Genomic DNA, 22347 nt, shown 5'->3' on the forward strand with positions numbered 1-22347 from the left:
GGGTCAAATGTGCCAACGTTAGCTATAGCCAGTGGTGAAGGCAGGATTAAGCTCCAACAGGAAAACATGCAAATGAAATATAACTACTCATAAAAAATAACCAAGAAGATTTATTTTGAACCATTGTAATTTTCTACATCAGCCAACTTTGCACTGCCAGCTCCTCCAAGTTGTCAGTTTGTGAAACGTGTGCAAGCACTTCTGATAAATGGTAAATGGTCTGTATTTATAAAGCACTTTTCTAGTCTTGAGCACTTCACATTTACCCACAGCTCCTTGCAGCCTTACCTTCATACAGTGCATCTATGTGCAGTCTCTATCGCACATTACTCACACACTGCTGGCCCTAGGGGGCAATTAGGGGTTCAGTATTTTGCCCAAGGCCAGCAGTATAAGGGAGAAGGGGATCGAACCGCCGAACCTCGATAAGTGACGACCCACTCTAACTTCTGAGCCACATGAATTGTAATCTGAAAATGTCACCTAAAAGAGCTGCACAATGGCAACATGATAAAGGCTGAGAACATCAGAAACCAGCCTGACTGGTTTATTGGTTGGCTGATTTAATTGGTTGATGTGATTCTTTTCAGAAAGTAGATTTGATTTGGTGTTAAAGTGTTTGCTTTATTTGTTAAATGAAACTTAAATTTTAATTTGCACCTTTAAATCTGTTTCACTTTTCTCTTTCCATGCCTGGGTCAAAATTCAATTAGATTGTTCCTTGATTTTAACCGGCTTTTAAATTCTGAAGTTTGAGGTCACTGAAAACCAACTGGATCGGTGGCAAAATGAGTTGTTATATATCTTGGTGATATACAAAACTAGACAAATGTATACAGTTGTGTACAGCAAAATCACATCATGCCTTTAACATACTGAGTATCCATAAACTTCCAAACACCTGAATTAGCTGGAATCACTGCCTCAGCAAGGAGATGCCTCACTTTATGACTACGACAACTGTTCTATCATTTAACCAATGTTGTGTCTGGAGTTATTATATCTTCACGTGATCATTTTTGTGTGTACACGCACACAAAATAGTCCAAGGTCCATCATCAGGTCTCTCCGTAATTACACAAGAATTACCCAAATAGATTTTCTGCCCCTCGACCTTTCCCTCTCTCGCCTAATCTTTGTCTTTAAAATATTGAACGTTTGCGTAAACATACCACAGGCTTCAACATGAGCCTGATGCACCAGACAAGAAGAAGAAGATGAAGAAAAAGAAGAAGAAGAACAAGAAAAAGAACCCTCATAGCCTTGAACTGTTGGATGTATTTACATGCATTAACTAACCTGTAAGCATGTGTGTGTGAGTGTGTAAGTGTGTGTGGAGAAGGTATTCACGCAGGCCTGGTGTGTTTTTAACCTATGTGAGTGTGAGTGTGTGTGTGAGTGTGTGCCGGTGTGGGCGAGTATATACGCAGGCATATGGTACGTTTTTAAAACTTGGGTGTGTGTTTATGTGAAAGTGTGAGTGCATGTATGTGAGTGGAGGAACTTAACACACGGGCAGAGTATGTGTTTTTAACCTATGTTCATGTGTGTATGTGTGTGTGTGTTTGTCTACTCTGTGAGGACCACTTTGAGCATAGACCTTACAGAGTAAGAACATTTTGTCCGCTCTTTCTTTTTCAAAGCTTGTTGGAGGGTTAAGACTTGGTGTTGAGGTTAGTGTTAGAATTAGGTTTAGGTTAATAACAAGAAAGTGTTTGCGTGTGTGAGTGTGCGTCTGTGTGTGTGTGTGTGTCTCTCAGGCATGCAGATCTGGCTACTGGATGGCTCTAATGTCTCCTGCTCCTATTTCATAAGAGGGAGTGGAAAACTCAGAGTCAGCACACTGGCATGAGAAGAGGCTCTGCTGGACGCAGATCAGGACACACATCTGCAAAACCCGCCATGGTCTGTGCGTGTGTGGGAGGCGAGACAGGGAAGGAGCTGGCGTGTGTGTGTGTGTGTGTGTACGACCATGCACGGATATGTGTCCGTTAAATCAAGTGTGTGCTTTGGAGTGATACGAAGAAAGGTAAAGAGAACAAGCAGCAGAGCACAGCAGACGTAGAAAGTGTGTGCACACTGCACAGTACAGAGCAAACATTTGATCTTAGTGGAGACTGTGTGCTGTGGTGGTGAATGCTACACACTCATTGCTTCAACTTCAAGAGTTGACAAGTGTTTAAAAGACGATATAAAAGTTCTTGTTGGTTCTTGTTTAAAGAATACGTGTGCAGATCTGCAAGCTGCTCTAAATCCTGCACTTTCTCCCTCGTTGTCGGACACACACGTATATCCCGAGAGTCGTGCACACCACTAAGGACTCAAATCCAATGGAGTGTTGAACGTAACAGCTGTACCTAAGGTTGTACATGGGAGTGCGGCAGACACTGAGACAGAAACTCACGGAGCTAACGTCTCTTTAAAACGTCTTGCCTCGTCTATTTAAAAAATCTTTTCTTTTCCCTTTACCTGGTGGGTGCTAATGGCTGCCATTACGCGTGTCCTTCGTCGTGCTTTACCTCTGCTTTAGTGCTTACTGAGCAAGCATTCCAACGTTGAGTCCCATTAAACGTGATTCAGCTACATTCAGGTGAATATTTTCAAAGCCACGCTGTCTGAATGAAAAAGGATATATGGACAAGTATCAACGGGAACAGATTTCTGAGGATTATTAAATTGGCCTCTAAACCAACAGCATCCAGTGGACGTAATAAACAAGCCGTTTTTTCAGCTGCGTGTGATGAGATTTAAAAACGAAGAACGAGCCGTTACAGAGGAAAACTGCGAGCAAAGCATTCCTGTCAAGTTCATAAACACATTACAACTAAACAGGATACTCAACAGGGCAATAAAACTGTCTATGAGGAGATTAATTAGCCAATCCCACTACAGAGCAAAACAAACCTTTAATTAAAATATTATTTTTTACATAAAACATGAATGGCTCCAGCAGATTTGAGCAATGAGGCTGAGAATCCTTTTTTTCCCCCACCAAAAACAACAACCATGGGGAGCATTGAACAAGGCCGGGCGTATGCAGGTTTCCACAGTGTGTCTAATCACAGGGTGTGTGTTTCCTAATTGAAACAGCAGAGCAGGGGAAGTGTTGACAGGAGCAAACACTGTGAGAGGAGAAGCTGCAGCAAAAAATATTTGAAATTTACTTAAAAAGCTGAAGCCGTTCAACGGGATACAAACTCTGATATTCTGGATACTGGATGATAAGTATTCCCACTTATTCGCTGTTATCAATACAGTGCAAGACCCTGGATTAATGTTATGTATATTCAATCTCTGGGATGTCCTCCAAACTCGTTGAGCATTGGTAAACCTCGTTGAAGTTCTGGCAAAAAAAGTATTTTACGTATTTTTTATATTCATTCTGACAATTAGCTAAAAACTGCATTGAAAATTATTTTTTTGGGGGCTATTTTAATGAAATCAAAGTAAAATTGTCATCATGAGCTGGTCGTGGTAACTTCTGACACGTCTCATTTTTTGTGATTTAACAGACTGAAGAAATTGGAAATTGATGTTCATCGCCTGTAAAGTCACTAATATACATAGTTGTACTTTATGAATATATATATATATATATATGTTATGGGCCAAACTGAGCTACATGTACACATAGGTTGTGTCAACAATTAAGCAACTCTACAAAATATTTCGAAATATTCGGGCAAATCTTTTGCAGGTCCTTCTTACATAACTCACAATATACAGCTGAAAACATTAAATAGAAGTCCTGACGTGTCGTCATTAAGGGGGAGAAAACTCAGCAGTCCATGTCTGTCCCCTCATCCCCACAGTGTCTTACACCAAAGTGCAGCGGAACCGTGGACAACCTCAAGTTTCTGTGGTTTGAATGTGGTCTCTTATCAACAATGCAAATGAAGCCAAGCACAAGCTACGGGCAGGTTGAAGTGAAACTCGTTCGCACTCACAGCCAGATGCGTAAAGACGAACTAAAGCAGTCTGAAGCAAAGTTTTGTGCGTCGTGCGTCTGGCTGCGTAAAACCGGACTTTCTGGAAACATGGAGACAAAAGGTGCAGTAAACGCGTCGGACGCATTGAACCACTCACTTGTTGTGATGTCTCGAGCGGATCGACTTTTCAGAACTTGGTCATCTGATGTCCAGCGCGAGCTCCGACGGGCGCGGAAAAGTCCTGCTCCCGCACCTCGAGCCTGCTGCTCGGCCCCGAAACCAGATCTGCTCCGAGCGGGGTTTGTTCACATCGCCCACCCACACCTCGGCTCCAGTGCGCGCCGCTTCCCCTCGGACGGATTTCTGTCTTTTCTGCCTCTCACTTCATCATCAAGCCTGAGCTGTACTTTCAGGGCTGCACACACACACACACACACACAACACCACCTCGCTGAGACTGAGCCACCGTGTGTATGTGTGTATATGTGTGTGTATGTGTGTATTGTGTGTGTGTGCGTGTGTTTCACATGGCGGCGAAGCGCCCGCATCTGCCAACAATCCACTCTTACTCCATGATGAGCTGAGACAGAGAAGAAGACTGTAGGGACAAACCTCCAAAATAAAAGCCAGAGGGAAAGAGCAGCCTGCTGCAACACTTTCTCTTTACTCTGACAAAAATATTAATTATATATTTTATTCTGTGGTTTCATTGCACCATATTAATACTATGATACAGTTATATAAAACATATTACAATTATAAACCAATGCAACTGATTTCCTAAATAAAAACACAGCTAAACATAATGAGTCTGGTAGTCTGAGTTAGATAGGTAAATATATATATATAGATAGATAGATAGATAGATAGATGCATTTGGGACCAATATTTTTATTTATATTTTCATTTTTTTTAATTTATTTTCCAGTAGATATACAGTCCTTGAATTAGGGATGTAGAAGATTATTAAAATCAGTCATCAGGAAACTAGTTCCCTAAAAAGTTGTCAAACGTACATATCCTCTGCTTATTTACCTGTGGGCTATGTTTAACAGAATAAACAACAACAACCTGTCTCTGTATGTAGTTGAAACAGTGCGTTATGAATGGTGTGACAAAAAAAAAAGTGCAGTCCTCTCACGTGCAGGGTCCACTGGAGGAGTGCATGACGCCACGAGAGGCTCGCCTAGAGTTTCAGCTGTCAGTGGATATACAGCCCCCCCGACCCAGGAGAGGAAAAAAAAAAAACTGACACGTGAGAGAAGAACACACCCATCCAGCTGTTGCTGCTGGTTGTGCAGGTTTTTTCTTTTCTCTCCCTGCGCACAGTCAGACTGCCTGTGTTTGCCTGAGTGGACCTTTGTGCTCATTTGTTACATTTCATCTCAAGATTCCACTTTGAATCCACGATCGTCCCAAGACAGACATCCATCCATTCGGTGCAAACATAATGTGCAGCATTGAAAAGCCATACAGGGATAACATTGCTGTAGCATGCTCAGACTGACCTCCCTTTACAAGCACACTGCACACTATACACTTTTGAAGTCTGATCACGTCGACAAACAGGGTCACTGGGCCTCAGCTCGAGATGCATGGTGGTATGACAGATCTGAATAAACTGCATCGTGTCAGGAGCAGTATTCAACGTGCTCAGCTGTAAATAGAAACACAGACAGAGAGATAAACAGACAGAGGCACAGAGGAGGGCTGGGAGTCTGTATTTTTCCCTCCTCCTGCCAATGCAAAGAGCCGGTGTGTATTGACATAATTTGCGATACACAGAAAGAAATGGAATTGGCCTGTCTGTAGGCCACTGAGCGGGGCCGTCCTTGTATTTTTTATTTCCCTGTCCCCTTTTCGTTTACAAGGTCCACAAGTAATGGCCGAGCTTTTCCCAAGTCCTCCCCCCCGGCTGCAGTGCACATAAAAACACTCGATGAGCTACCAAGGCTGCTCTCATGTACAAATTCAATAATTTATAGCTTGCAGCACAGAGGAGGAGGGAGACAAGTACCACCGAAACCTATTCACTGAGATTTGTTTACCATCTTTCACTAATCATTTTTTTCTTTGATACCTTTTTCAATGTACTTTTAAAAACGATCAATCCAAGCGGGGTAACTCCAGGTTACTCTCCTCTGCCTACCTTTCACTTGACTTGTGGCGTTTCGTGATATTAATTACCAAAGAGCAACAGACATGGCCAAACAATTAGTTCGTATTAAGTGACCTCTGTACATGTATTGGTAGAGAGCTCTGATTGGAGGAGAGCGGGGGGGCGTCCATTGAATTAGTTCCTTTGTTATGGAATACTCGTTCCTGTGATTGTCTGCTCTGAGTGTTCATGTGGACATAGGCTGTATTGAATGTGACAACAGAACAATACATACAGCCCACAGACTGATGTCCCTGTGGCGGCGCTGCAGCGGCCTGAACTGGGCTGTATCCAAACCAGTCCCTTTGAGCTACAGCCACAGTGGGATGTTTACTGCGGGCAACGGTAAACAAGTGTCAGTGCAGTCATCGGATTAACCATCAAAACTGTGCTCTTAATTTTTCAATTCACTTCCAGTATTTTGTTGATCCACGATTGCTTTTTCAGCTTGAGGTGATGGAATATTAAAAAAGAAAATTATTTGAGGTGAAACGTTTTGTGTCATTTATAAGATTTAATGACAACTTGTGCTGAATGACAGAGCAAAACCTGACAAAAGAATGTAGATTTAATAATAATAAAAAATAATAAAGGCTAAAATAGTCAAACAGAGTTGTTTGGGACCAACCAATCAGTGGGGGGATGGTGTATGGATCAATTCAAATAATCAATAGTGCTCAAGTTCAATGTAATTAAGGAGCGTCTCACTTCACGTGGTAATGTGTCTCATTTATGTGTCTTTAGTAGGTTTCAAGCATCAATGTGGGTCTGCCTTCTGACACAAGCTTTGTGTTATGTCCTTCCTAGCATTTATTAACAATATAAAAAATCTTACATCAGATTTCCATTTTCAATCTATTTTCTCATTTACTTAACGGACTCGCCTGCACCTGTTTGACAAACAGCTTTTTTTCTCTGGCCATTAGACTCCTTACTTATTTATTTGACCTTATTGTGTCTTTTTAATGAGTTTTCTTTTTTTGTAATTGTATATTCATTTGACAAATACACATTTTATTCTGTTTTATCGTATTATTACTATTATTTTTGCTCTGTCTGTCGCTTTCTTGCACTGCAAGGACTCAGAGTAAATCTGAGTCCTTGGTTGTTTTAAGAGATGTTTTTTTTTTCAGTTTCTGAGCCTCCTCACTGAGCACGCATTAGCTGCTGCAGCCACATATGTCCTGGCCATAAGTGGGTTTCTGCAGGAGCATGCCTTTCAGCAGCCATGTAAGATCTATTAGCGTTTGTCTGTCTATTTTTGTTTCCCACATAATTTAAGAGTGCCCTTTGTGTCATCCCCCTCAAGTCACCTGTAATGTATTTAGTACAGGCTCATATTGCAAGTGTGTCCATTCCCAACTGTGTCTGCACCCTACTGCCAATTGGATTAGGATAAAGGAGAGGAGATGGCTACAGGGGGAGAACCTGCACACACAGCAAATATAGAGCACGTCACTGTGCTCCTGCTTACATATCGTCTTTAATGCAGAGCTGTGGATAGGCTCAAAGTGATTCACATGTAATTCACCATTAACAGTTCTGAACCCTCTTCCAGTGCCAAGAGTCCCTAACCTGCCACATACATGCCAGCGGGGGGGCGGCGGGATGGATGCACTGAAGTGTAGGGAGGAAATTGAAGTGAACTGGTGAGATTGCATGGGATGAGTAAGATCCACCGAGTATCAGCATGAGAGGCCCGTCATGTGCAAAACAACACAATTAAGAGGGACGCTTACCCTAATCAGTGAATGCATCATGTAAATTATGTTTTTTTTTTCCAATGCCTCCTTTAATCTTGGCCGTTATCATGGAATACAAATCAGGAACTTAACACTAATGAGAGGAGGAGAGCGTAAAGGAGTGGGATGGGACGAAGGTGAAGAAGAGGAACAGCAGGAGCTGGAGAGACTGATGTGAAAAAGAAGCAGTTGGAGTGAGGTAGAGGGAAACAGCTGGTTGCATTGACCCCTTTGACAGTTTTTAGAGTTAAGTTGAGTCTTACAAGTCAAACACTTATAAACACAGAAACAAATCTTTATTAGAATAATAGTATTTACTTTCTACTTCTACTCAGCATCCATGTGTTGGCTCTGATTATTGCATGTCTGCATTACCTTTGCACTAATGATGCTTGATTTTAATAAATTAACCGACACAAATGCAATTCGATACACATCGCCTCGAAGGAGAGTCTCGGAAAACAGAGGTAGCGATGCAACAGTGATAGTTAATAGTGCAGAATTATAGAGCTACACTGTACAACTGTACCTTATTTCTAGGTACACAAACAGTGTTTTCAATAATACATAATCAACAGACAGCATGTTTCAAATTAACCTCTGTGCAAATGTAAAAATGAGAAAAATTACCCTATTTTGCAGCTGCAAGTAAACCAATTTAAATTAGGCGATAACATGAGACATTGCGTTCACTGAGGTTTCATCGAGCAGTAAAAAACTCTGGGAATATACATACATATAAATATATAGGAAATACCGATGCAAAAATATTCTCCATGTTAAGAAAGTAAAAAAGTGTCTGTGCAATGTTGTTGATTATTTTTCTTTTACATCAGAGTGTATAGAGAATTAAATTAATAGGGACTCGGGTAAAAATGCTTTGTATTCTTGAGGTCAGTAAATAAAGCGATTCTTCCTCATGACACTTCAGCGGCCTCCTGTTGATTGTGGGCGATAAGAGATTGGAGGTTTTCTACCAGTTCACACGCCCAAAGTATCGCCTGGGAACCCCTCCCCCCCCCCACACACACACACCAACCAGCCACCGTTATGGGGAGACGTGTGCTAATGGTCCACAGTCTGCACTCTAAATAACCTAAATAAACAGACCTTGAAAATATCATAACCCAGCAAATTACAGAGGTGAACCAAACTAGCTATAAACCCACAGTATCTTCTGTAACCACTTCGCATCTGTCCACGTTGTCAGTTCCAGCTCTTCACGGGTGGGTCTCTTCCTCCACCAGGATCACAGAGTAATATTATAGGATTAGGAAATGTTATTCTCTGCACACCTGCCCTAAGAACAGCTTCCCATGGTTTGTATAGTAGTTATTTAATGTGGTTCCATCCTCAGGGACAGTCTGTGTAAACATAAGCATGTGCCTTGGCACACAAACACACAATAGGTAAATAGATGTAAAGCGTGGACCAGGAGTAAAACATCCTGTTTACAGTGAACAGGATGTTGTTAAGATGAAAAGTCACTTTGTGCCCATCTCCAATAGAAACACGCACATTTTACACACACACACAGCCGCCCCTCTATTACTTCCCTCAAAATCTCACCAGTAAAAAAAAAAGATAATAATAAATCTCTGCCTGGCTAACCTTCTGCTCAGCTTAAAGCCCCTAAATTGCACCAATCATGTCTGTTCTAAATCTGTATGTCTATGAAAATGATTGTTGAGACTGAGGAGCCTTCTGATGGACGGGCTGCGGAGGAAACATACTTTTGCCAATAATTTATGGTTGCCTAGGGGACTAGAATAAAAGAGCGTCAGTGAAGAGCATTATCTTGTCATGCATGTGGCCCTAATGGCATGTGAGCGCTGCCGCCGGGTACAACTGAATATGAAACAGTTGGCGCAAACACAACTTTAACACATTAAGGGCGAGATGATTCAAGTGTTGCAAATTCAGTTTAAGTCAAGGGAAGCGCACAAAAGGAGACATGGAGAGTGTGAGGGAATGATTTTCAATAAATGTGGATGTAATCTATTGTGTATTCCTCATGTTTGCTGACAGCCACATGTGCTGATGAAATAAAGACATATGATTAACTCTTAATCCGTTTTTTAAAGGTCCAGTGGGTAAGATTTAGGTGAAAAGGATCTATTGGCAGAAATTTGATTTGAAATCATCCTAGTGAAGGGTATTCAGCTGCAACATGCAACAACACCACTAGATGTCACTAAATTCTCCACACTGAAGCTTTAAACAATAACAGCCACAGAGAGGAACTTGAACAAAAAAAATTAACAGTAATAATAATAATATATATACACCAAACTAAATGCACCAAGACAATAGTGATATAATAATAATAATAAAATACATCATGCTGTGGAAATGAATATGTAAATATAATTTAAATCATTTTTTTTATTCTTGGCTCCATGTAGAGGCAAGTTGTGTCATCTTCCCACGGTGCATTGCTTGATTTGGCTGTGGCTGTATGTCTTATATTTACATAATCTAATGTATTCCACGAAACACGTCAGTAAACGTCTTTGAACAACTCTAGAATTCCGAAATTAAAATCAATGATAAAAAAAACTAAAGCAGTTAAAAAGGCCAAACTTTCAATAATCTAGCACTGACTTGCTCAAAAATGAGTACCGCTCCCTGGTGGCCACAACAGGATATTCTTCCATACTTGCATACACACACACACAAGGCCAGCTGTGACCTCAGAGGCAAGGAAGCACAGGGAACCAGTTCACAGAGTAGGAAGTAAATACCTTCCACTGCTCACACGTTTTTTAAACTGTGACAATGTGCATGAGATAGAAAGAAAAAACAAGAATGGAAAGACAGAAAACATGCCTCATACATAGAATCATTTTAGACGCCTTTCGAAAGAAAGAAAGAACTTTTATTTTTGAAAATTTGGTAGAAAAAAGCAATTGTGCAACAAATGTATAGTCAACATGAATGCCACAAATGTGTGGGTGTGAAAGGTGATATATCAATACAATCCATTTACCACTTGAACATAAAGTATTTAGCAATAATTAGAAAACAATCAATATGTATTAAGATGCTTTTATTTTAGTTAAGAAGTAAAAGCCACATCGTAGTTGTATGTCAGAAGCATTCATTGATCAAAAGTCTGTGGGTTTTGTATGAAATTATACAAGCTGGAGGGTTACTGGCACACACTCAATTCAGATTAAGAAAAAGAAGACGAGAATCACTGCAGGATGACGATTAACAATCCGGCAAAAGAATTGCTGATAAAAAATTGGCTTTTCAGCTAAAGCGGGTAAATCTACATTGGGATTCATCTTGATTTATGTACAGTCTCTTTTCAAATAAAACAGTAATTAAACCTTAAACCTATCGTGTTCTTTCATTCAAAACATCGAACGCTTCTGTCACTTCCTGCTCCACAGAACACAATGTTGAACAAACCAGTTTGTGGAGTCACTTTCATTTTCTATCTTACTGTAATTTATATTTATACCCGCACCTACCAGGAGAACCTATAGGCAGGAAACTTAACTGCTTTCCTTTGCAACTCTACCTCAAAATATTGTATCTACTTTGCTAAATGATTGTTTTCACTTCAAGCTTTTTATTCAATAATTTTTCTGTTATGTATTTTGTCTGTTTCTCCCATGTGTCTCATTCTCTCCATTATTTTGCCATTACATCAAACCACTTTGTGTGCCTGCTATAATTGTTCCCTGCTGTCTTTCTTGTTCCTTTGCTTGTTCTTGTTTGTGAAGCACTTTGTAGTGGTTGTTTTGTGCTATATTAATTACGTTTATTATTACTATTATGAAGAACAGAGTCTCTGTCAGGTCTTCCAGATGAATAATAGTCAGTCTCTTCTGTTGCTCATCCAATTCATTAGACTCCACGGGCAGCACTCCAGTCCTGAGACCCTCAGCGTACATGTGCTGCACATTTTTCAGGAACTGCCGCAGTTTGTCTTGGAGTCGGGATAATGCAGCCGTCAGGTCTTTGTTATTAATCCATCTGGATGCCACTGGAGTTGAGGGAACTAGCTACTACCGGAGAGTTTGACTCCAGAACATCTCAGCAGCCAGGAAATGCCATCCAGAAGCCCTGACAGGGATTCTGCCACTGTATCCTGCACCTGATCATCACAGAGAAAAACAAGCAGGGGGTTCAATTCTCCACATAAAAGCCTGTTATTCACAGCAGACAATGTGACATGTAAACCGTACAGCCCCATATTCCACCGGCACAAAGAAAACAAAACACCTACTAACATCTGGCATGTGTCTGAAATAGGACCGGGTACAGACGGCATTCACTCCCCGGTCAAAAGACTCAGGTTTTTATCGGCTCCGGGTTCGGTTGGCAGTGATGGAAACGAGACACATGGGTGCAAATGCTAATTTGGCAAGACAGCGAGGTGAGAGAGTTTCTGTTTTCGTTGCACTTATGACTTTGAACATGACGCACCGGAGGAAGAAAAACTGGAGAGGGGGGGGAATGAGTCACAATCCCATTTTCAGCGGGTTTACCTGCATATAACCTTTAATTTTAGTGTAAAAAAATCTGTGGTTTAATTCAGTTGAAGAGTCTCAGGAAGACATGAGCATGTGGCATGAACAATAGAAGGACCCTGAAACTAAAGCAGCAAAATGGAATTCAGCCATCATTCATTTTAATGTTTACACCTGTTCTCGTCCTACCTCTTGTCTGGTGTGATCAATTTACAGTTAAGGAAATAGAAGCCTTTCAAATAACCCAAAATCAAACAGTTACCATCCAGGGGTTGGCCACTTGATGTAGGCGGAGTCTTTTTGCCATCTCCACACAGGGAGTTCGACGCCTGGCCGTGTTCCTGTGTGCACTACTCCGCTGGCTGGTGGCGCCAATCGCTTCCGGGTCTTCTCTGGAGACACAGGAGAGCACCAGCAAAGGCCTGGATGTGGAGCCCCTGGCTGGGCTCAGCACAGCCTGGATCTGAGCCACCTCAGAACTCCCTCCGTCTGTTTAAAAACAAGGCCGCTCATGCAAATGTTCCCCACTCGTGATTCAACAGCCGACATGCAGAAGCTCCAAATAGGAATGCATCATCATCTCACCTCTCCCTGGCTCTGCGTTGGCGACATAGATGAACCCATCCACCGCCTGGCACACTTGCTGGACCTGAGGGGTTGGGCTGTAGCTGGGGCAACCTGACTCATCTGTTCCATCGATGGTAAAAAGTTTATTACCGATGCTCTGCCGCTGCACTCTGGCTCGTTCCCTCTCTGCCCTGCAAACAGATACAGTTTCTGTGACCATAAAATAAACACCACAACGTGCAGAAATATTTTAACAAACAAAGCGACTCATGGTAACACAAGATACTGAGTTCTTACCTATTGGTTGAGTACAGAGTGAGGATATTAAATCTGTGTTGGTTGTTGAACATGTAACTGATCCCTGAGCCGATCCCTGGGATAAAAAAAGGTGGGTGCTTAGTTGCATACTCGGGGTATCTTGGCTGAAGTATATTGGTAAGAATCCTGGGCCAATACTGCCACCTATTGGTGGGCAAATAAACCTACAACAAGCAAGATAAACCAATAAACAATAACCGCAAATTTTAAACGAAAGATGCATTATGGGTCACAAAAGATAATTTATGAATAAAGATCTAGTGACTTCCTAGGTGCTTACATAAGGGGGCTGTTGAGCTTTGGCAGAGGTAACTGTGCTCTGAGTGTGTTAGATAGCAGGACTACTCAAATAACAACTCAAGCTGTTTCAATGGAGCATTTATTTCCCCACTTTCTTCAACATGGACAGATAGGACATTAGCCGTGGAGGATGTATTACTTCAGTATGTCACAATCAAATTCCCAGTGACAGCAGCGGTCACAGGTATCTCACCGTTAATCTGTCTGTGAGGTGTGCCCGACACAGGAAGCACATCTGGGGCGAGCATGAGCCGCGTGACTAAAGAAACATCCAGCTGCTCCATGCCGGGGCCAAACATGGCATAACGCGGCTCAGACGAGGGCACCAGAGACTGAAGAAATGAGGTCAAACGCTCGTACGCTGGCCGTGAGGGAAGCCATTGGTGTCTGCAGGAGGGACAGGCTCTCAGGTATCTGTTACAGGCAGACACAGACCATACAGTTACTACTGGTAATACTGTAGAATCCAACTGACCTCGACATTGGAAAGCAGACAAAGATACCCACTCTGACATGTAGTCACATTTTGATTCCATCCCTTCGTCCTCTCCTTCAACCAGGCTCTCGTCTTCATTGATTACCGGTGCATTCAACATCTCAAGCTGGGGCATCGTCAAATGATCAATGGAGGACCAGTATGGCATGTCCCTGAGCAGGAAATACCTCCAGAGTATTTGATCTCTAACCAGGTCCCTCCAGTAGCCACTGGTGGCTCCCAGTCGGCAGATGTCCGCAGGAGACAGGAGGGTCATGATGAGGAACTGCAGGTCCACCTTAAGAGAGGTCAGGATAAATCAACTACTATTGTTTCTATAGCTTGAAGTCTTTAACATGTGAATCTGTATATTGATAAGTCTGATGCCGTGTTTTCTTTTGTTTAAGGGCTTATTAGAAAATGTTGTCATGGAAACAGAGGAGACAATCAACAAAAGGACATTGTTGAATTATAATAACATAATATACAGTCACAAAACCATTTATATCTATCTATTTATCTATTTATCTATGTGGTATTTCATTAGCTTCAGTTTTATATAATATCAGAATCTGCTAGTACAAACCATCAGATACTTTTTCTGTATTAATGTTGTAGTACATGATGTAGTGGATGTAAGAAGTAGGCTTGATCTGTTTTTGAAAACAAGAACAAAACGTTTATTTTCACCTCTAGGGCGATTCACCTCCTGCACAACTTAAACTTGATTCCATTAATTTTTAGGATTGTATATATACTTGCAGATATTTGTAGCCTAGATTTGTCTTTGATAACTTTGTAGTTTTACTGGACATAAAAAAAAGTCGAGCATAAAAATAAAAGACCACTTTGTAATTAATCTAATTATGTCTCTTCCTAAATATTACATCCACAAATGTAAATGTGAGGAAATTGGACTTCATATTGCTTACATATCTTGAACAAATGAAAGCTGTCAGAAAGTAAAACTCTGCTCCAGATTTAAATGTATGTTAATAAAATTTTCACTTCAGTTACATTGTGTTTATTATTCAGTTTTTCATGTCAATCCCTGGCTTTATTAACAAAGAGGTTTCCATGTCTCTAATGAGCTCATATATGCATCTGTTTAAGTCGTATTATTAGTATGAGTCTCATATAAAGTTTTTCAAAAAACAACAACAGTGTAACCTTGATTGGCTTTAGATCATATGAACTTTATACAAAGTAAAGAGAGGAACTTTTACAATCGTTCAGTTCCACCTTGACTGATGAGACGTTTATACACTGAGAGGTATTTATGGATAGTTTAAGGCACTGGTTCTCAACCTTTTTTTCAGTGATGTATTCCCTTTGAAAAAAAAACTCACCGAGTAGCCCCTAACCAGCGCAAAGCATCTTTGGTTGAAAAAAAGATGTAAAAACAGTGATGTGCCGTTAGTGTCTGATTTATTAAACTTTGTAACTAGAAACTTTCAAATTATAACTTCATCAAAGTGCATAACATTTCTCATTTGTAGTGGTCTCTCTAAATAAAAAGACATCAAAATAACCAAAGAAAGAATTAATTATCTCAATTATAAATATAGATTTGTGCACATAAAAAGAATTATCAACTTAAAGTGCCCTCTTTCTGGATCTTAACAAAGACATGTTCTCAAACTGAACATATGAACTTAATTTTTAACACAGTTCTTCACAAAAAATCACTATCTCAATTATAAATAAAGATTTTTGCACATAAAAGTAATTTACAACTTACCAATGCCCTCTTTGCTTTTGCATTTACATTTCTCCAGGCACAGTCTGTTTCTTTGCTTTGTTTTGATAAAAGTCATTGCAGAGAAGGAGGCCTCACATAAATATGTTGAGGCAAAGGTTAGTAGCTGCTCCAAAGCTTTTTGTCCAAGGTCAGGGTGCTCCTGCTTCACACACTCCCAAAACTGTGCAAGTGTGGATGTGGCAAACTTCATCTGGAGGTCACGGTCAGATGACACTTCCAGGAGTTTTTCCTGATAAGTGATCGGTAGGTTGCTTCCGTTTGCTTCGGACAAAAGAAATGGCTTTCTCACCCAATCCAGCTGTGCAGATTTCTCCTCCATGTCAGGAAAGTAGGATTGAAAATCAAGTTGGTCAAATGGCCCATTATGACCGACTTGACTGGAGCTCTGTCCACATCCTTATCCAATTATCCACCTGTGGAAAGCAGGTGAAATCCCCCTGTGCAGAGGCCCTTCTCCACAGCTCTGCTTTCTTCAGGAAGCCACCCACCTTGTCATACAGGTTTAAAATGCTGGAGTCCTTGCCCTGCAGAGACATATTCAGTTCGTTCAGTTTGCTGAATATATCCGCCAGATAGCACAGCTTTGCAAGCCAGTCTGTGCCTGGAACAAGGTGGCATAGGGAGGTCTGTGCTCAATCAGAGAGGTGTTTACTTCAGATCGTAATTCCAACAGCCGGTTGAGTATTCTCCGAGAGAGAGAGCCACTGCACTTCTGTGTGCAGCAGCAGCTGTGTGTGTTCAGCTCCCATGTTTCCACAGAGGCGGCGAAACAGGCGTGCATTACGTGGCCTTGACTTTATGAAGCTGATCACTTTGATGCTGTCGTTAAAAACGTCATGTAACACAGGGCTCATTTTCTTGTACGCCAATGCTTCCCTGTGTATGACACAGTGAGTCCACTTCATGTCAGGGCCTCTAGGGCTTTGGCTGATGTCGTTGAGGCTTTCCGCATCGTCCCTTTGAGATGACCTGAATTCACAAAGTCTCCTCTTAATAAACTCAGGTGGCTTACCAATGTGACTTGCATGTTTGGTCTTGAGATGCCGTTGAAGATGTGCTGTCTTCATGCAACTGTTGGCTAACCTCTCACCACAGAAAAAACACAAAGCTTTTGGTGGGTAGCAACTTATGGACGTAAATCCCATTAAAACATATTCTTCTGAATATTAATGGAATTTTGCCGTCTCTGGTTTCGCCTTCTTTGGCACTTGTCCCTCTGTGTTTTCAGCGGCATTGCTGCGACGCAGTGTTAATTTTGGCAGCTATTTTTGATTTAGTCTTAGTCTTTTGACGAAAATGCATATTAGTTTTAGTCACCTTTTAGTCATTTAAATCCTTCTAAGTTTTAGTGAGTTTTAGTCGACGAAAACAAATTCCATTTTAGTCTAGTTTTAGTCGACGAAAACAAATTCCATTTTAGTCTAGTTTTAGTCACATTTAATAGCCACATTAAACTCCTTTTCTATAAAAACATATAGCTGCAGCCTAAAACCTTAAAAATATATATTTAATTTTAAATGTGAAAACAAAAAGGGAGAGCAGGTCAGACTGGAGCCGGACACAGAAACTGAACATCGTTACAAACCAACTGCAGCTTCTGCTCTGATGAAGAAGCTGAGGGGCTGATCTCTGAGCAGCTGAGACCAGAGAAACTCTGGTTTTCACTGTTTTCATAGTTAAGAAGCAGTCAGTCACTGAGAGGCTGCTCCACGAGAACACGCTCTGCTTTCACTGTGTCTCTCTGAGCGAGTGCGCGAGGCGGGGGGCGGAGCTACGGACCGGAGCGCTATCTGGGCACACACATACACAGACACACACAGACACAGTCACTCGCCCGCTCCTGATACTTCATGACGGCCTGATACGATGATATTTAAAAAATTATTGTGACTTAGTCAACCACCAACATTTTCGTCTCGTCTCGTCAACGAAAATTAAAATAGATTTCGTCATAGTTTTTATTTTCAAAGATTCGTTTTCGTTACCTGTTCGTCTCGTCTTCGTCATGGAAAAAAGGTCGTTAACGAATATATTTCGTCATAGTCTTCGCCAACGAAATTAACACTGCTGCGAAGCTTCAACCACGACTCCATTGTTTGGGGTTTCAAGGCGGCAGTGATGACAGGTGATGACAGGTGGCGTGTGCCAGGTTGGGTCGAACCATCGGTATGGGGGAGACTCTGAGTATTTAGGATAATGACATTGAATAGCCTACTGAATATACAATTCAGTTGATGAACTTATACTTATATTTGATTGAATATTTATTAAATAAAAAGTTTAAGGATTTTTGAATGGATGATAATTTTAAATATGTTTGAAAAAATCTCACGTACCCCCTGGAGTATTTTCAAGTACCCCCATTTGAAAACCACTGGTTTAAGGTGTGATTTGTCTCACCGGTAAACTGTCCAAGAGCCCCGGGTGCTCCTCTTCCTCCCCCGGATCTCCACCTGCTGTCCCGGCACCGCTCACCGCTGCCCCGCTGTTTGTGAGATAAGTGTCTCTGAAGCTCCGGAGGCTGCGGATCACCACAGACTCACTGAGCCGCTGGATCTTTGCTGCCATGTCTCCCAACGTGTGAGGAGACAAACACTATAACACACGACTACCCTGTTGACGTTTCCTTCTCCCCTGTCACGCTTGCTTCCTCATTGCTGGCGGCAGTGCGGCATTGTGGGTACTGTAGTTTTATGAAAACCTGAACTTTTGAATAGTTGCAAAACAATTTATTTCTTAAAACGGGCGTGTTTATTGTCAACGGGGACATAGAAAACAGAAAATGATTTTTCGTCCAAACAACACAGAATCTCTACTAATAGTTATACTATCAAAGTTACTCAAGTGGCAGAAAAACAAAAACTTGCAATAGATGGGAATACAAGTGGTGCATTACAAACCTGGTATGAACAAATCTGAACACACCTCAAATGGTCATGAATACGTCATCTGTTTTTTAACACCTCTCTTCAACTCTTGTGTGTGTTTTTACACACACTCAGTTATGTATATGCAATTATAATATATTAAAAGCATAACAAAATGGAAACAAAACAATAAATAAAATGTTACTGTGCAATGTCTCATCTCCAGCTGGATTATCCTTAAACTTGTAACAATCTTAAAAAAAAAGAAATTAAAAAAAGGTCAATTTTATTAATAACCTTTTTTTATATTAATAATATTATTATAACACATTCTTAGAGCAAAGTAAGTGCCCCAGTCAACAGTCTATAATCAGGATGATAACTGCTTTTTCAGCAGGACAGGGCAAAACAAAATATTCCTCAGCCTCCTCTGCAGCACCTGCCACTTTTACACCACCGCTCTTAGACTCTCTCGCATTCACCTGCTTTGGCCACGGGCCGTTTGGCATTGGATGAGGTTGCCAGTAGACACTGATCCAAAGACTTTCTTCACATATTCCTCGTGCCTCCCCTTAACCTTCCACAACATTACACCCCACCTGATGGGTTCAATTTTTATTTGGGGGCGACACACATTTGAATACTGAAGTTAGATCGGTGCCTGAGGGCAACTTCAACACAGGAGCAGCGTTGTTCACTGTAGAATACTAAGAATTTCCTTGGCGTTCTCCGTGTTCCAACCCTGGCCTTGCAGAGGTCCCTCGCAGGCGAGCACGTATTTGTTGAGGATCTGAGTGCCAATGTCCCGAAACTGCAGGCGATCCTCTTTCCGATCCATGGTGTCAGCGCTATAGTCCTCGTACTTCACGGCCCAGAAACACATTTCTCCGATGTACATCATTGTCAGCAGGTGTGTATCTGAGAAGATGCCTGGCCAGAAATATAAGCAAGCAGCGAGTTTGATCACACAGAGGGAAGCAAGAATGTTTTTTTTAAATGACCATAAGTGGCGACATATTTACCTTCAGATAGGAAGCCTGCAGTAGCAGTGTCATGGAGCACCACCCCATCATTTATCTTCACAGAGTTTCTCACCTGCAGCATCCGCATCAGGTACCGCACACCTTCCTGAATACACTGGATTTAAACATTCAGTCAGATGAGAATAAAGACTTAATATCTGTACATCAGCACAAAACAACTTAAATACTACCCTGCTAAAAAAGTAAAAGTAAATATTTTCAGAGTGTAGTACCTTTAGGAATGTATCCTTGTTTTTCTTGATCCACTGTTTTCGTTGATGAAGGGTGTGGCAGTACATGTACAACAGAGCTCCACGTCTCCAATAGAGGCATTCTAACAGCTCCAGCCCCAACACAGACTGCACCTGTCATGGACCACAGGCATGAATAGTGCTGTCACACTCTGACGTAGATGTAAATGCATCAAAATGTGTTTTCTGAAACTCTAAAACAAAGAGCATAAAATTGAACACACATATTACAGGGAAATATGGCTAATAGAGTTTTCATTTATTTTATTCCCTGATACATGATATCCCCAGATAATGAACTATACAGTTCACTGAGCAGTGATGTTGATTTCATGCCCAAAAACTTTTTTGATAAAATGACAGAGTCACATCACCAAACACAAATACAGACCTCTTGTGCTGGTGCTAGCCTCCCAGCCAAAACCTCTGGCTCGGTCAGATCTTGCAGCAACTGCTGGATTTTAAATGGTGAACAGTCCTCAGGGAACTCCTGGTCCACCAGTTTATTCTCTTCATAAAATGTGATGTCTAGAATTACCTAGATGATAAAAAGCAAATATATAACAACAGCAAACAATGGTGATCATTTCCCTCTGACGTCAAAGAGTGGGAAGCTCAAATGCTGTTATCAAAATGATCATGTGATACTATTGTGTGACTTCAAGATGCACATTGTATAAAAATATGAAACAGAACTAGTTTCAACATAAAACCTATTTGATAACCTGTTAGTCAATGTTAACATTCAATCACTTCCTAGATAACATTCCATTGTGATACTGTTACATGATATGAAAAATACTTTTAAATGTAAAATATCAATGAACAACGTGGACAGCTACTTAAACATTGAGGTTATATTTTCAAACAACAATCTGTTTCGATGTCAGAAGCCACTCCCTTCCACTTCTCAATAAATTACTTAATTAATAAGGAAGATCAAATCAGGGAAAATACATACTATAACTGCCAGATAGTATTAACATTTGTTGCCTTTTCTCCAAACCTATTATTACACAGCTCAAAAAGAGACTGGTAAATAATAATGTATGAATATAAAACATTTAACTAATTGTGAGTTTATGCTACTTTACATAACAAAAACCATGTTATCCCAAGTTCTGTAACTAATAATTAACTCCAACATTGGACCTGGCACCTGTAAAGTTTTTTTTTGTTTTAAGCTTTATGATCCCCCACCCCCCCCAACACTGGCATAAACTTCACTCCCACATTTAGAAAGTCATTATATTAGATTCCAAAAGAAATACCACACCAATGGTAAATGCTAATTGCATGACTTGGAAGATATGAATATATACAGTAATTTATAATTCGCCAAACTCTGTTCCAACTGTTCGTCAGATTCACTATGGAGTATCAACATCACCCTGTCTGCAGGGAAATCCAAACGGCCATCATCTCAATCTTCTGATATATCATAAACTAAGTCGTTAATTGAAAATGATCATTATTTGCAGCTCTGGACACTTGATGCCATGTGATGTGAGGATGAGGTACCTGTGTGTAATCCTGAAGCAGCTTGGACAGGTTGCTACTCTCCCCTCCTTGTCTGTAATAGCTTTTCAACTTGTCTAGTATGGCAGACGCATTCTGTAAATAGTCGTCATCTGTGGAAGAACGACAAGTTAACATTAACCATTTCTAATATAAACAGAAGCGATCTACACTATTGTGGGATTGATGTCTATTTGAATTGGCTACACATTCAATATAAATATAAACATCCTCTGATGCTTGTAAAAACGGAAGTTGCAACGTCACAACAACACATACAGCGTGACAATGTAGTAACAATTGTGGACTACAAACGCACACAATGTTCATTTTAGTCGTGACACTGCCGCCGTTATAACAATGTGCTCCCGGCTCTGGGTTGTTCCGCCTCTGGCTGCATCGTGCGTGGTCAGCTACACGTTTGTCAACAATGATTGCATTTTAGCTAACATTAGCGAACTTGCGCTAGCGGTTAACTCGTGAACACCGTCTAATGAAAAATAAAACCACCAGTCAGTGAGTGCACGTGACGAAACACCATTAGGTCGACACCTGAGCAGCGAGTAGGTAACTGTTAGTGGAAGCTCACACGTCGACGTGCAGCATTTCATCAGACAACAGCTGTTGTTATGGTTGCGAGATCCGTTAGGTAACGTTAGCTCGCCTGCTAGTTGGCTAATAAACAGGAATGCACGGCCGGACTCGCGAGTAGAGGCGGTGAGAGCGAAAATAACAACAACAACACGTCGGTACCTTGCTTCTCGGCTCTGAGACTCGAACACTTGATGTCTAACTCGAATATCCTTCTCTCCAACTCGAAACCCTGTCGCCTGTAGTCGTCGGCCATGACTAAAACTATGCGTCACGTGAGCGACGGGACGAGGAGGAGGAGGGGGGGGGGGGTGGGGTTACTCACGTGCTCTTTGATGTCACCGCCGCGCGTTTCCAGGCGAG

The 22347-nt window shown here is 41.2% G+C and overlaps 3 protein-coding genes across 3 annotated transcripts in view; all 3 read right to left on the reverse strand.

The window, feature by feature from the left end:
• The window catches only part of ghra (growth hormone receptor a), a 30255-nt gene extending 25748 nt beyond the window's left edge, over positions 1-4507 (reverse strand). The window contains exon 1 of the mRNA XM_062381734.1: positions 4087-4507. The gene's annotated coding sequence lies outside the window, so the exon portion shown is untranslated. The remainder of the gene's footprint in view (positions 1-4086) is intronic.
• Positions 4508-10685: 6178 nt separating this feature from the next.
• Positions 10686-18386, reverse strand: fbxo4 (F-box protein 4). The gene is made up of 7 exons (XM_062381738.1): positions 18136-18386; positions 14006-14271; positions 13692-13912; positions 13178-13253; positions 12899-13071; positions 12576-12802; positions 10686-11937 (listed from the first exon to the last, which is right to left on the reverse strand). The coding sequence occupies exons 1-7, from the start codon at positions 18301-18303 to the stop codon at positions 11842-11844; spliced, it is 1227 nt and encodes a 408-aa protein (XP_062237722.1). The 5' UTR covers positions 18304-18386; the 3' UTR covers positions 10686-11841.
• A 63-nt stretch (positions 18387-18449) lies between these two features.
• Positions 18450-22293, reverse strand: rimoc1 (rab7a interacting mon1-ccz1 complex subunit 1). Its single transcript, XM_062381739.1, has 6 exons — positions 22147-22293; positions 21397-21506; positions 20267-20413; positions 19858-19989; positions 19625-19739; positions 18450-19532 (listed from the first exon to the last, which is right to left on the reverse strand). The coding sequence occupies exons 1-6, from the start codon at positions 22238-22240 to the stop codon at positions 19297-19299; spliced, it is 834 nt and encodes a 277-aa protein (XP_062237723.1). The 5' UTR covers positions 22241-22293; the 3' UTR covers positions 18450-19296.
• Between the last annotated feature and the right edge of the window lie 54 nt (positions 22294-22347).

The sequence above is a fragment of the Platichthys flesus genome, chromosome 3 (assembly GCF_949316205.1).
Source record: "Platichthys flesus chromosome 3, fPlaFle2.1, whole genome shotgun sequence".
NCBI lineage: Eukaryota > Metazoa > Chordata > Actinopteri > Pleuronectiformes > Pleuronectidae > Platichthys > Platichthys flesus.